Source organism: Rhinichthys klamathensis, unplaced genomic scaffold (genome assembly GCF_029890125.1).
Source record: "Rhinichthys klamathensis goyatoka isolate OS25496 unplaced genomic scaffold, OSU_Roscu_1.1 h1tg000176l_1, whole genome shotgun sequence".
Taxonomy (NCBI): Eukaryota; Metazoa; Chordata; class Actinopteri; order Cypriniformes; family Leuciscidae; genus Rhinichthys; species Rhinichthys klamathensis.
In genome coordinates this window covers 8,771,415-8,786,903 of record NW_026606705.1, presented here as the reverse complement: position 1 = coordinate 8,786,903, position 15,489 = coordinate 8,771,415, and the positions used below count along the sequence as shown (strand labels likewise).

Sequence of the window (15,489 nt, the reverse complement as noted above, 5' to 3'; positions counted from 1 at the left end):
TGAAGAAATTAATGCATGTTTGGAATGACACTAGGGCTAGTAAATGGGGAACTATTCCTATAAGTGTATTTATGAATCCAGATTTACATTATCATTCATGCAAAAGATTTTGAGAGAAACCACTGGGAGGCATAGTAATTGCATGTTTAAAAAAAAAAAAAACATTTTGAGCAGACAACTGCCATTGCAAAAACCTGCTTGAGCAGCCTCAATAAATATCAGAAAACCTTTTTTTTTAGGGTAGTTAAAAATGTGTGTATGAAATTAAGCCACAGTGAAGAGTGTTAAACTGCACTTACAATAAACTCAGGGAATGTTCCCCTCTCAGTAAAACAGACTAGCAACAGAATTCAGATAACCACTTTTGTAAACATTTATTGGTCTTTTGGAAACATTTTATTCAGTTTATTTGTCAATTTCACTCCCAAGCTTTCATTATCTAGGTTTGTTATTTAAATGTCTTTTTAGAAGCACAAGTCTGTCGTTTAGCTTGATTTTGAGAGGTGGAAAGTGGGACATCTCAAATGCAAGGCTTTGGTATCCTGGGATGAAGACCAAAGGGTTGTGAGAGTCTTTAAGCAGCAATATCTTGGTTGCATTCGCTTCCATTAACAGGTGTGTATACGTTTTCATAACTGGATCTTCAAGGATCAAATCCTCATTTTTGTCATATCTAGGAAATTAAAGGAAAAACATTGACAAATCACTCATTGCACATAATTATCAAATTATCTTTGATAGTTTGATGGTCACACACCTCCAGTTACTATTTAGCTCCAGAAACCGTGAGACTCCCGTTTGTGCAGCAAGTACATCGATGTGTAATGACACATCTGTGTGGCAAATATGCAACTTAATGAGATTGCTTGGATTGCAATAATAATTCAATATTAAATGAGAAATCAAAATCAACTTACTTGCTGTTGCTGGCATTAATCTATGTAGCTCCTGCATTGCTTTCCCTCCTGGGTAGTTGTGATGGGAAACATACAGAGAAACACTCGTGTATACTCCATTTAACATCAAATGTCCTACCACAACTATGGAGCCAATTTTATACATCCATGACTTGTGGTAGTTCTTTAAACTGTAACAAAAGAGAAAGTATAAACATTTGTTTAAATTAAATACTGTGAAGACATTTGCTCTTCCATTCCAAAAGAAGAGGGTCTGCTAATTATAACACATTAAGTACAGCAACAGCAGTGTAAATGGCTCAGATTTGGTTTTAATCACATGGTCAAGGAAAGGGAAAAAAATAAGATTGCAACCAATGATCTGGTCTCTCTTCTCGGTGCTCTGCTCCTCTATCTCTACCAGAGCTCTGCTCTTCCTGTAAAACTGGGTTTCAAGGCCAAATTGTACTTTTCCTAATAAATTTCTATTGCCAGAGGGTGGTGATATGAACAGTATATGAGCAAAATGCTGTCTTGGCATTATATACATATTCATTGTACCTTAGAATATCCTGTAATGCATGAAACGTCACTATATCAACATTTGCCAATAAAGGCATATTTATTGAAAATAAGCTGAATAAGCAGCGCAGGACCAATAAGAGCAAAACAGCCTAATCTAAAAAGAATATCAAGTAAAAGTAAAAACATTATAACACTGATGAATGTAAGAAAAACTGATGGATCATTTCAAATGCTTTCTTGGCAGAAGAAAAAAAAAACTAACAGTAACACTTTACAATAAGGTCTCAATGGTTAACATTAATGTATTAACTAAAATTAACTAACAGTGAGCAATACATTTGTTGCAGTATTTATTCATCGTTCTTAACAAAAATCTAACTGTTCATTGTTTGTTCAGTGCATTAACTAATGTTAACAAATACAACTTTTGATTTGAATAATGTATTAGTAAATGTTGATATTAACATTGGCTAAGATTAACAAATGCTGTAGAAGTATTGTTCATTCGTAGATATTGTAACTAATGCAGTTAACTAATGTTAATAAAAGAAGCCTTATTGTAATGTAAAGTGTTACCAAACGAACAAAACGTCTTTTTTATTATCATCTTTATGAGGTGCATAGGCTTTTGATGTTTTTTTTGTTTGTTTGTTTTTGGTCGAATTATTCGTTTAATTAGCAGTAATGCAACAGGTTTTTTTTTACGGATCTCACTATTTCTGTGCATGATCAGAAAAGGAATCTCCAAGTTTTTAATGACAGCATGATTGGATCTGCTCCATCTACAATGATCCTTTTGAAATCAGATTCTAAATTAAAATAGCACTGTCACCGGATCTTCATGATGACACTACATTGATTCTAAATGCGAGCGAAACTCAAAGTGGAACAATTCAAATTTTAAACTGGAGTTAGTTTCGAGTTTTGAAAATTGCAGTATGTTTTATTGTAGAGTAACCACTTAAACGTGTAATTATCAAGAAAATTGATTCTCCAGTGCATGACCCCTTTAGCAACTACTATCAAAACATGTTCAGCTTACATGAAGGAACAACCGCAGGCAGCAATCATGTTGAACACGGGGAAGGTGTAGATGATAAAGCGGAGCTCCTTGTGGGGCAGAAGAGAGTACAGCAGAATGAAGCCTACGGTTACGACGAGCAGTTTTCTTGTCCGTCTGTCCAATAGGCCGAGTGGGATAAAAAGTATTGTGCTACCGAGAGCTCGAGGGAGAGCAGAGTAAAAGTACCACAGAAAAGGGAAGGTTTGAGGCACAGAAGAAGTCAAGGAAAGATAAAACATTTTAACAGGAGACAAGAAACATTTTTTTTGTGAAATATTACCCTAGTGAAAAAGACCTATACCAAAAAGCATTTGTTTCATACTAAGTATACTACAAATCTATTAACATATTTACTGACATATCGCTTGAGACTTACTGATATAAATTTTGTAATTAAACTTTATTTGGAGTACTTATTTATTGCACAATGCACATTTATTAATATTAAGCCTAAAATGTGTTTAATGTCACTATTAGTAAGGATAGTATGATCTCTTGTATAATATCAGTCTTTAAATGCAAGATATTTAACGTGTACCTAAAGCATAGGTTCTCAAAGTGCGGCCCGCGGGCCAATGGCGGCCCGCCGAAACATTTCTGGCGGCCCGCGATAACATCTGTAAAACTGTTCAAACTATTGCTTTGAAAAAATGAATATCTCCGTTTAGTGGTGTTTAGCGGCATCCATAGGCATAAGCGGTAATTACATGGTCCGACCGACCGATCGCACTTGACCTCACTCCCAAGGCCACCAGGAACAGTGGTTGTCTACACAGGAATAGGAATCGTGGCCAACCGAAACCAGCACCACAAATCCCATTGCAATTTAAAAGGGTATGTTGACCAAGTAATCAATATTCAATGTGACTTAATAATAATCTTAACAATGTCAAGCTTATTAATAGCCGCGTTTCCATTACCTTTCAAAATGTTCGCGGGCGCGAACACTTGCATTTTCCTATTAACAGTGGAAACAACTTAAACTAGTCTATCATTTCTGGTCATACAGAAAATAATAATGCATTATTCGCAACTACTTTTATTTGTGTAAACTCATAACAAGAAAACGTGCTTTTGTAAAATAAAATAAAACAATCAGTAGGCTACTACGCGCTTTCATGATCTCCGTGAACTGGAGCGCGAGAACTGAAACAAAATATAGCCTATGTAGGCTAAAGCTTAAAATGTGCACTTTTAAACAAACAAACTCGAATCGAAAGCAAATACCTGATTATGTAATCCGTATGAAAGGTGGCTTTCTCTCTAAAAGCGCATCTGCTTAACCTGTTAACTGTCACCCCCCTTTTTTTTGCATAGACATAAAAATCACTATCCAAACTTAAATGGTTGTAATTCAGGAATGCTTTGGAATATAGACCTATGGCTGGTCTTGTTTTAAAGAAGACATTTTCCAGATTATTGTAGAAGTCCAGAAATTGTAAAAAATGAAACAGAAAAAAAGTTATATAAGTTTGAGTTTATGAAATTGTGTAATGTAAAAATATAATGATTAATATTTTATATAAAATATATATATTACAAAATATATTTTACTCTAAAACTGCAAGAAAAATAAAGTCAAATATCTGAACAAGTTGTATTCCAAATTTTAGGTTGATATCTAAAAAAATGAGCTTTCAGTAAGATTTTATTCGGGCGCAGTACCCAACTTTTTCACTAGGTGAACACCAGAATCCATTACTGCCCATATAAGGGCGCCTCCATTTTCATATGTTTTGAGTGATCTGAACCATGTATTTCCATAATTTTCATACAATTTATGAAGTAGACATCCTATTCAGAAGTAGTAGGGGTGGTTTGGCAGTATTTGATTTGAATTAAACCTCTAATAAATGCATAAAGACTACGTTATAGCGTTATAGCTCGCAGCCGCATTACAAATCGAGAATCCATACATTTTTCTTTATATTTAAAACATTTTCAGACCTTTTTTTCTCATAAAATGGAATTGGTGTTATCTTTTGAACTCATGGCATGAAAACAAACTGAAGTTTCTACCAATCTTTCATGATTTTTCATGTTTATTGTTATTTCAAAATAAAGGCCTAAATACTCCTAATGAATATGAAATATTCTTGTTGCAAATTGATACATTTCTGCTCCTCTGTAATATATTTTAGATAACAGCCACCAAATATGAAAACTAGAGATTTTAAGCTTTCAAATGATATATAGTTTGGCAATATTACTTTAGGTTTTTACTAAGATATTATTGTTTTAAACATGCGGAGATGGAGATATGTTTTTAGCCGACACTTAGAAAACAATAGTTTATTAATAAACAATTAAAATGCCTCGCTGTTTTTTCAGACGCATTTATTATCATTAGCCTATAACTCACCTATAAATCAGGCTAGATCAGACACGTACAGGCTATATGGCTCTTCTCATTCATCACTGCGGGAAAAATATAAATTCCTGGTTCTAATTTGGCCTTAGAAAACCAGTAAAATCGACATGTTTTCCATATTAATTTGTGAATATTTAAAATGTTTAATAAAGGGGCAAAAAGTCATTTAAACAAAAATCTGAAAAAGTCTGTCGATATTTACTTTTTTTGCGCAGCAGTTGGTGAAGCCAGTTCAAATTAAAATTTTGTTCAACTTTGCGTTTTAAAAAGACAACAACCGTTCATTTTTCGTTTTTCAGTTACGGGTTAAAAAAGATAGATAATAATATGCAAATCTGCAATAATGGAAACGCAACTGACAAGCAATGATAGATATGAATGATGATGATGACTTGTTTGGTAAGCTTCTATTTTAAAAGTTTCTTTCTCTCCCCCCCAAAATGTTCACAAGTTTTGCCAGGTTTAGCCTCAGTTATGAATTAAAATGTGTTTATTGCAACTAATGTAAACTGTAGAGATGCAACCTGGTCATTAAAATAATTTCAAATGGGATTTTCTTTTCAGTTTTTTTTTTCTTCGTTTTCTCCCCCGCCACTTTGGCGGCCCTCAGTTCAATGTTGGGTTCCTAAATTGGCCCTCACCTATCAAAACTTTGAGAACCCCTGACCTAAAGTATACTTGCAATAGTTCCACTTTAGCACAAACAAATATACTTAAGTATATCTTTAGTTGGACCTCAGTGCTATTTCTGGTTAACTAAAGTGCATTAAGTACAAAATTAGTTGTTCTAATTTAGCAGACTTTAAGTATACCAATTTAGTATACCAAAAGTACAATTGCAAGGTATTTATATTAAGTACATGAATATGTAAATGTATTTATAGTATACTTAGCATTAAATAAATGTATTTCAAATGCATTTTAGTATATTTCTTTTTCACTAGGGAAGGCCCAAAAATGAACATTCTGGGTAAATGGTGACAATCTCACGTTACTCCATGCTGCAGTTTGCAAAAGGATATTCCCCAGTTGGAGCTTTTATTCATAACTGTGTTGTACCACAGTACCTGACCCTCAGGCCAGAGCAGCTTATTCCAGAAAACTGTGTCAACCATGACAGTGAGACCTACAAAAGAAAGCAAACACACTTTAATCTGTGTCCACATTTGCTGAGAAATACAACATCCTGAACACAGAAAAATCTAAATTTAGTGTATTAGGCTACTAAAAAGTAGACAAAATATTGATAGAATGAACAGGATTTATGCATCACTGACCCAAAGATAAAACACCAGCAGGTATGGCATGGTAAAGCAGCTGCAGGAAATGGAGTTTCCTGCTCAGAAGTGACATCAACAACATCGGGCCAAAGAGTAGACACAATTCAGAGCGGAACACGATGATGGCCACAGCAGAGAGCCAAATGAAGGAACCGTGTCTCTGGGCCAGCCAAGATGTGAACGCCAGCAGAACTATTCAATTAAACACAATTTGAAGAAACTTTGGTATGCTTAAAGTGCAGAATAATGCACACATATTAATAGAAAAGGATGTTACAAAGCCATTTTTATGAATATGATTCTTATGTTGTGTTGTTTTAGCCACATACTGCAAAGGTTTGGGATTGACAACCACATTTCTAGAGTGAAGAATATAAACATTCCGATTTAGATGACTATATAAGCAGTGCTCATTATCGCAACACATTAATTGATAAGCTCAGTCGATTACCTTAAACGGAAAGTTCACCCAAAAAATGAAAATTAGCCCATGATTTACTCACCCAAAAGTCATCCTAGGTGTAAATGACTCCTATATAAAAAAATGTACTGGCTCTTCCAAGGTTTATAATGGCAGTTTCTTTTTTTAAGTCCATAAAAATGCATCTATCCATCATAAAAGTGCATCTATCCATCATAAAAGTGCATCTATCCATCATAAAAGTGCATCTATCCATCATGAAAGTGCTCCACACGGCTTCTGTGGGTTAATAAAGGCCTTCTGAAGTAAAGCAACGTGTTTGTGTGAGTAAAATATTAATATTTACCATGTTACAAAGTAAAATTCTAGCTTCCGGACATATTTATAGGGCCTGTCCCAATACCTCCCCTTCCCCTAGATTTTTGCCCTAACCCTCGTTTTTACGTGTTCATGTGTAGGGTGTCCCAAAACTTTAGGGAGCAAGGGGGAGTGCTATTCTTCCCTTAAAACCAACCCTCAAAACATAGTGAGGTCCGATGCAGGCTTAAAACGAAGTGGGAGATGAAATTACCCAGGATACTTTACGAACTCAGCAAGCCGGACAAATTTTTCAATCAATATGGCGGACACCGCTGGAAAGGAAGAATTGAATTGTACTTATATTGTCGCAAATAAGCATGTTAAAATTTCTAAATATGTTAGTTTGATGCACATCCAATGTACTGTTGAGTTTTGAACACTAATGTTAGAAAATATTTCACGAAGCTATCTGACGATGTTCATGATATCTGCCGAGTGCTTCGAGCCCATCAAATGAGAGTTAATAGTTGGGAGAAAATATGTGTATTATTAGATCTGCATTCGGTCTTGAAGTAGCAGCGTCTAATAAACCTGCTGATGATTGCATCATGTGAATAAAACAACTAAAAGTCAAAGAGAAAATTACTCGCAGCTATTGAATGAATAACTTTAGCTTTAATAATCATTAATATATCTATAATAAACTATGCTGTGTTATTTTAGATTTGATTACTTTATTAGATTTCTAGCATTATTATTATGGGTACTTATATCCTGATCATAACCGGCATTTTCCAGAATGAAAATAGTAGTAGGCTACTACCGGTAGACACGTCGACGCTGCGCGTCATAAGACGTAGGTGAGCACGTTCGCTACGCTAATTTGCACATAGTGGTGTCCCATTTCATAGGGAAAGATCTTCACCCCCACTTCCCTCGTCGAGGGGACTTTACTGTCGAGGGCACTCAAAACCAAGTGGAAGTTTTAAGGGAGGAGAAATGGGACAGGGGCAGGGCCATAGTCTACTTACACCTAAAGCACAACTTATGACGTCAGAAGTAGCGTAGTGCGTCATGGCGTGGCGTAAGTATCAGCAGTAAGTTGCATTACTCGCATAAGTTGCGCTTAGACGTAAGTGAATCCATATGTTTGTTTGGCAGGAAGCTAGTTATTTTACTTTATAAAGTTTTAAATATAGATATTTGTCTTACACAAACTCATCGCTTCACTTCAGAAGGCCTTTATTAACCCGCCCAGAGCCGTATGGAGCACTTTTATGATGGATAGATGCACTTTTAGGATGGATAGATGCACTTTTAGGATGGATAGATGCACTTTTAGGATGGATAGATGCACTTTTATGGACTTCAAAAAAGAAACAGCCATTCACTGCCATTATAAAGCTTGGAAGAGCCAGGACATTTTTTAATATAACTCTGATTGTATTCGTCTGAAAGAAGAATGTCATATACACCAAGAATGACTTGAGGGTGAGTAAATCATGGGCTCATTTTCATTTTTGGGTGAACTATCCCTTTAACAAACAATTAACTGTCTCTTAATCATAATATAAATATTGTACTCAAAGCCTAACGAAGGACAATGACAATTCACGCAATTAGTAGTAAACACAAATGTGTTATATTAAGTCATGTTGCTTTAGCTTTGTTTTTTAAACAAAAGAATGAAATGGCTCCTAGAAAACTCTAAATATTGCTCAATGATATTGGCCAAACTCTACCTAAGGGCCCTATTTACTGGCTGTGTTGTATACGGGACTGTACCTAAAGGCAAAACGATCACATTTGGGAGGGTTCTGGAACTGTAAAACATCAGATGGAACTGAGTAGCGCAGATGAAGCAGAACAGACTGGCCACCATTGACCCAAACTGCCTCCGGACCTCTCTCTGCATCTGCCATAGTGACAGAATCACACATAGTCCAAGAACTCCTCTCACTGCGGAACAGAGAACAACAAAGTTGATGAAACTGAAACAAAAACAATGTTAAGCTACAAATTGTGATATCAGATATACCTAGGATTTGAGTGTAAAACTTTGGTGCTTGCAGGAGGGCAAGCACATACTTCATTGGTGCACTGAGTGCTGATATGAACAGGGGTCCAAGAAACGTCCGTGGAACCACACCAGGAAACTCATGATGATCATACTGGAGAAACCGTAATAATAACAAAGAATTAATAGAGACTTGATGCACATCCCAATTAACGTACTTATGCACTATTCTACACCATTTTGTAGTATAAATAGAGTGAGTAGTGCATGTAACATCACACCGGGGGAAAAAAGTGTGGAATGTTGTAGTATTGTTTGTATTATATACATGTCCAAATATACTTATTAGACCCACATGAGGAAAGTAGAAAGTTGTGTCATTTTGGACATAACTTTAGTTATGTGGGTCTAATGTTAAACAACACAGAATTGTCAATGTACTAACTTACACTGCAATAGTTCTTTGGACATGTATACAAACTAGTCTCTGGACATGTTCCACTGTAATACCATGATATTTTCTTTTCAAATAACGTACACATTATGGTAGGCTATATGAATATTCAACCCGGAAAAAGCGTCGCTTTTGATATGAGCTTACCTTTTCAAATTCAAATCCGTGATACAGAACATCGTGAATTGCTTGTAAATTAAAACTTTCTTCAACTTTAGTGTAGGGACAGGTAAACAAATGTAGAAATACAACACCGATCATAAAAATTAGAAGACGATGCTCATTCACAGCTTCCTTCCGCGCCATCATAGCGCGTGTATACCGGTGTATACACGTCTTTCGGCGCGTGCGCAAACCTCTGAGCTTAGAAATGAGTGGGTAGAATAGAATTTTGACAATAAAGTTCTGAAATGGGCGGGGCTTAGCAGACCGAAAGTTTTCTGTGATTGATCCGGTATGTTGGATCTAAATATATATTTAACTCTTTGTTTTTGTATTCAATTCAGTGCATTTTAAGGTTAGACAATTTCATTAGTCAGATGTAAATAGAGTGAAAATCCCGAAAGACTAATTTGCCTGTGGTTCCCTCGAGATTTTAATATGGGTTTTTTTTCTTCTTCTTTTTTCAATTTATGAGTAAAATAAGGTCTGTGGGGTCTGTGGTAAGCATAAGTTGATGGTAATTGTAGTTTTGTTCACACACCCATATAGAAAACGCAATTTTTGAAGCTGTTACCTATATTAAAATATAATATTTATTAAAAACAATAATATTGTTTCTAGGAAGTAAAATGTTTGAAGTGTGAGTGTGTGTTTTGCAGCGTTGAGCAATTTAGCCAATCACAGACAACAGGTCTGTTGATTTCTTGAATCAATGGCGAATCAGAGGTGGTTAAATTATAAACCAAAGCGGAGTTTTTGTCCAATAGCTTGTTTGCACATGACGTCTCTGCTGATTTTCTACATAGGAAGCACTATCTTTTTTATTATAATTAAATGTAAATCACATTGCAAATAATAAACATGGCAATAGTCTAACACATAGTATAAAAACAAAATAAATTGAACAAATATAGACAACAACAAATAGGCTAGTAAAATATACAGTATGATAGGCCTATATAAAATAATAAAACAAGTAAAAAAAAGGGGGGGGGGGGGTGGGTGGGGGGATAATATAAAGAGAAAAGGGAACAGGTATGAGATCATCATATAAATTGCATAAAAGTGCGTTTTGCTTTACTATTTTTCTACCCAAGTAGTAACTCAATATAATTTTTCATATCTATCTAAAATAACAAAAAGTTGTTTTTTCCTTTAGCCCATTTTTGTTTATGCATATGGTATTTCCCCATAATCAAACCAAGATTAACAATAAAGGCCACATTTGGTGGTAATCTTTGTCTATTAAAATAAATAAAATACTTATTTTTCAGAAAAGTAAACTTTCATGCCTATACACATTTACAAGAGGAACATTAGCTATAAATGCAATTAAAAAATAAGAGGACAACATTTTCTAGCTCAGTCCCACAGAAATCACATTTAACATCTACGTCAGTACGAAACCTAAGAAAACATATGCACTATCACAAACTCAAAATGCCTATGTTTTGTGTCTTTTATGGTTGTTCGAATCGATCAAACTGAGAAAACACAAGGAGCTTTTATCGTTTACGTAACTTTTATCGTTTTTTAACTTTAAAAGTTGTTGCCTTTAATGGCATTTTGCGTCTGCTGATACTGAAATTAATATGGATACCTGCTATACCTTATTTTTTGTTTTTGACTTGATGAAATATTCACATTCTTCGTGGCATCGTTTGCAGGGAAGATAAGCTACTTTATCCCAAGTTCGTTTGGGATCATTCTTTATTGAAATAAATCAGTTTAAATTCATCATTATAACCATATGCCACCAACAATAAAATAACTCATGGATACATTTTTCAAGAAATTTAAAGTCATATTCACTTACATTCAAAATGTCCCTCTGCTGGAGTAATTTAAGAAAAGCGAAGATTATATATCATTGATTGCATGACATCTGAAAAGTATTTTAATTGAAAAGCCATAATGCATGACTTTAACTTTCTTTTTCTTATAGATTTCTCGACATATTGTAAACAATGCGGAAATTTCTACCATTATCAAGAATGGGCTGATGGGCTGCACAGTTTTGATGACCATGTAATATTAACACTGCACCTCTGCACCTACCTTTTTTTTTGCAAAGCTCACATGTTATTTTTGATTGATATTATTTTTGTTTTCAATCATGTACCTTTCATGGTTTCCTATAATAAAATAAACCTCATTTGACTGGATTTGACTTTTCTTGAATTGGAACCATTCTCTTTTATTTCATTTGAATTGCTTATATTGTTATATTATTGTGGCAGCAACATTTAACTGAATCTTTAGTCACTCTGTTTTGCACATATTGTAAGGATAGTGAATCAAACTAAATAGTGAAATTTTAAAATGTGATAATGTGTTTACCCTGAATCACACTGCAGTTGATTCGAGCATTGGATATAATGGAGCAAAACAAACCAGAGGAAATATCCAAACCATGACACTGTTCTTCATGGCTATCTATCTTCACTTTGAGGCATTGACAGCACTGAAGGAGGTTAAGGATCCTCCTTCAGACTTTGATGGCCAAGTTTGAAAAAGTTCTTTGTGAAAACTGAGTAAAGGTTTTCTCCATGTTCTGTTTTCAGTTTATATTGTGTAATTTGTGTATTTATAGACATGAATGTGTCTATTCTGTATGTTTGGGAAAAAAAAATGTATTAATATAATAAACACAAAATCACTTTCAACTGTGAGAACTCTCAGCGGCTGTTTTCTTCTTGTTTGTTTTTGATTGTCAACTCTCCGGGCTATGCTGAGAATCCATTGGTTGTGTCACCCCTGCATATGATATATGGGCTCCACGGATTGGTCCCCAAACCAGAGCCAAAAAATTGGTGTTTAACACTGAGTACTCCAAGCTCAGTCTAAAAAACGCTTTTGGAAGAGCAGGCACATATTGACAGAAGAACGACTTTCAAATGAATGAAACTCAATGTGAAGTTGTAAGATGTAACTTTGCTGTGCTTTTCACAATTTCATTGTCACAATGCAAATTGGCCAAACAATTAATAAAAATGAGTGCCTTGGGACTCATTGCTCATATGCAATGAGCAAGACTTCCATCGCTGGCACTTTTGAAATTATTTTATAATGCAAAAACCCATATGTATTCATGGTTTAATTATATGATCTAACATTTCTATAAAAGAGTCTTTCTGATGTTCTAAACTCCGTTCGTCTGCGATTCGCTTCGCTTTATTACGTCGCGTTCAGTGTGAAAGGGCCTTAAGGCTGCTTAAAAGATGTTTTTTGCTTAGTGTTGTTGCTTTTTTTTTTCTCAGGTTGAGGCTTTGAGAAACCTTTTAAAGCAATGTGGCATAGACTCTAAAAGTTGTAAAATGGATCTTCTCTTGAGGGTGTGAGAATGAAAACACAGAGCACTTACGACAAAGTATTTGAGACAATTTGGGGAGAGTCTGGTATTTCATTCTTGATGTGATGAAAATACAGTATATCAAAGTCACCAGCTTTTGAATTTCTTTCCAAACTGGCACCCCTGTTGTTGTTGTTGTTGTTGTTTTTGTGTACAGTATGTACACATCCCTTCTACCAGTCACTATAATTGTGTGTTCTTTTCCTATTTCCAAGTGGTTGGGCCTTGTGGGATTTCCTTGTGGGATTGTGAACTCTGTAAAATTCAACATTAGAGCGAAAAGCCCACGAGATTATGCGGATATGTTGTTGTCATTTAAACATTTCCCAAATGTTGTGCACAGGGATTAGTTACACATACCAACTCACGTGATCCTGAATTAGCTGATGCTACCCGAAAACATCACTGCAAGCAGAGAAGTGAAACTTCATGTCAATTTACCACGGTTAATGTTGAAAAAAGACCCACCTGATGTCAATGGTCATCCTATGCTTTATGTGCTGTATGATACTTCTCATCAGACAAAAGATGAAACGGACAGATTGGACTTGTTCCAGAATTATGTGGATGGCTTAACTTGCAGATTGTAAAGAAGTTGTTTTCTGGCATGCGAAAAAACTATTCTTGAATCTTCCTAATGCCTTGAACTTTACACCACCAACAATGAGCAAATAAATCAGAAGACTTCAAACTAGTTTGTCATGGGGACCTATATTCGATGCAGGCAAGGACATGAGCCTTATCGAAACATCCTATGGTTACTGAAAGAAGATATCTCTTGGCAGGCATGTTCCCCTGGCTTGTCAACACTGTTTAAACACTTATTATTGGTCATGTTCCCCTGACTTGCACTGTTCATCAGACATGCATGTTTGGCAGTCATTTTCCCTGTCGACTTTTCAATACAAGTAATCACTATTTTTCCATCATGATCGGTTGTTGAAAGCAAGGTGTTCAATATATGTTTGTTTTTTCAATTCTAAAAAAGCTCTAAATATGTGTTCAGAATTACTTTGGTTGCATACAGTATTTGACATCTTTTGTGTGATATTGATTTGTAACATTACCAAGGCTGTGGGACACCACCTGACTGGTTCCTGGACCATGGACACAGTATTCTGGGTTGGATCTAAAGCTAACCGTCATTTGCTGAAAATGTTTATGCAATTATAACCATTTTCATTGAACATGTAATTTCACAATACGAAACAGGGGCTTCCTAAACAAGAATATGGCATCGACTAAAATTGGCAACCACCACTAGCTTTCAGTAGCGAAGCTGTGTTATCTATACAACTCACAGGGCAGAGGTTGAAAACAAGTTTCTCCTGAATGTTTCTGTGTTTGCGCAATCTCTTACCATAAAGTTACAGTATACAGGCACGTCTGCTTTATTATACATTAAAAACCCTCGCCTTGTAGCTTGCAATTTCAAGGGGAATCGTATATATGTGTTTAGATGTAGGTCAGATGTTCAGATATCAGATTTCTGATCCTGAAGAGCTTAATTCGCTGGTTCAGGTGTGTTAAGCTGAGTTTACACTGGCACAAAAAAAATCTTTACTTACATCTTTGGAATTTGTTGCACACGTGTAAACACAAAAATCAGCATGATTTTAATCAGATATATCTGATATCTGAACATCTGACCTACATCTAAACACATACATCCGATTCCCCTTGAAATGTATGAATTTATTACACATACATATTGGTCTCTTTTTAAAAAAAATTCAAACATATCAACAGTTACCAAGAGTTTAAAAGGTACAAACATAAAAGTAAAGGTAAGTACCAAAGTAGTAGGCTACATTCATGTTTTACCATAAAAAAAGAAGGCACAATGAGGTTAAGTGCATTAATTGATGTTAAAACATGTTAAAATATATTATGTATAATATATATTAGGCTATGTATTATGTATGTATAATAAATTCATAAATACTTGCTCTAAAGTAGCTTAATGTCAATTCATATAAGCTTAGTTTAAGAAATATAGGCTAAGTTATTGCTTCGGACATGTTCTTTTAGAAGGAATGAAAGTTGTCTTAATCGATTTTCATAAGTAGCCTATTGTTGAACATGGCAGGTTGAAAACATATGGTTGTATTTTAGTCAACTCACCTCTAATATAGCACTTTATATAATACAGGTTGTTTCAAAGCAGTTTTACAGTGACAAACAGGAAAATAATGATTAAATGAATGCAAACAGAATTCAGTTCATTTCAGTAGTGTCATTGTGTCATTGGTCAATTCAGTGTTGATTCAGTTGTTCAATACTTGTAAAGTTATAGAGAAAAGAGTGATGCCATTGTGTGCTTATGATTCCAGGCGTCAGAATGATTCAGAATATTACATCTCCAGCTCTTTCTGCCTGAAGATCGGAATACATCAGTATTGTAATGTTGTAAGTTAAGTAGGCTAATGATAAGTAATGTGATTCCAATTCAAGACTGAGACAAAAAAGACAGTCATACAGCCTTAACGCTAGACGGCGAAAGTGAAAGGAAAAAAAGCGAGGAAATGGAAGTAGAAGAAGAGCGGTACAAGTCAAGTGACGACATCAGCGATTCCCTACTTTAATTGGTTGTTTCGTTGGAGGGGGCGTAACTTGTAGGGGCGTGGTTTGCAGTGCTACTTGCTTAA

General features: G+C 35.1%; 1 protein-coding gene across 1 annotated transcript; it reads right to left on the bottom strand.

Annotated features, from left to right (window-relative positions):
• Positions 1-349: 349 nt before the first annotated feature.
• Positions 350-9,633, bottom strand: alg12 (ALG12 alpha-1,6-mannosyltransferase). The gene is made up of 9 exons (XM_056260380.1): positions 9,475-9,633; positions 8,895-9,027; positions 8,642-8,815; positions 6,133-6,327; positions 5,876-5,981; positions 2,464-2,685; positions 918-1,087; positions 758-833; positions 350-673 (listed from the first exon to the last, which is right to left on the bottom strand). Exons 1-9 carry the CDS (start codon positions 9,631-9,633, stop codon positions 436-438), a joined length of 1,473 nt encoding a protein of 490 aa, XP_056116355.1. The 3' UTR covers positions 350-435.
• Positions 9,634-15,489: the final 5,856 nt, after the last annotated feature.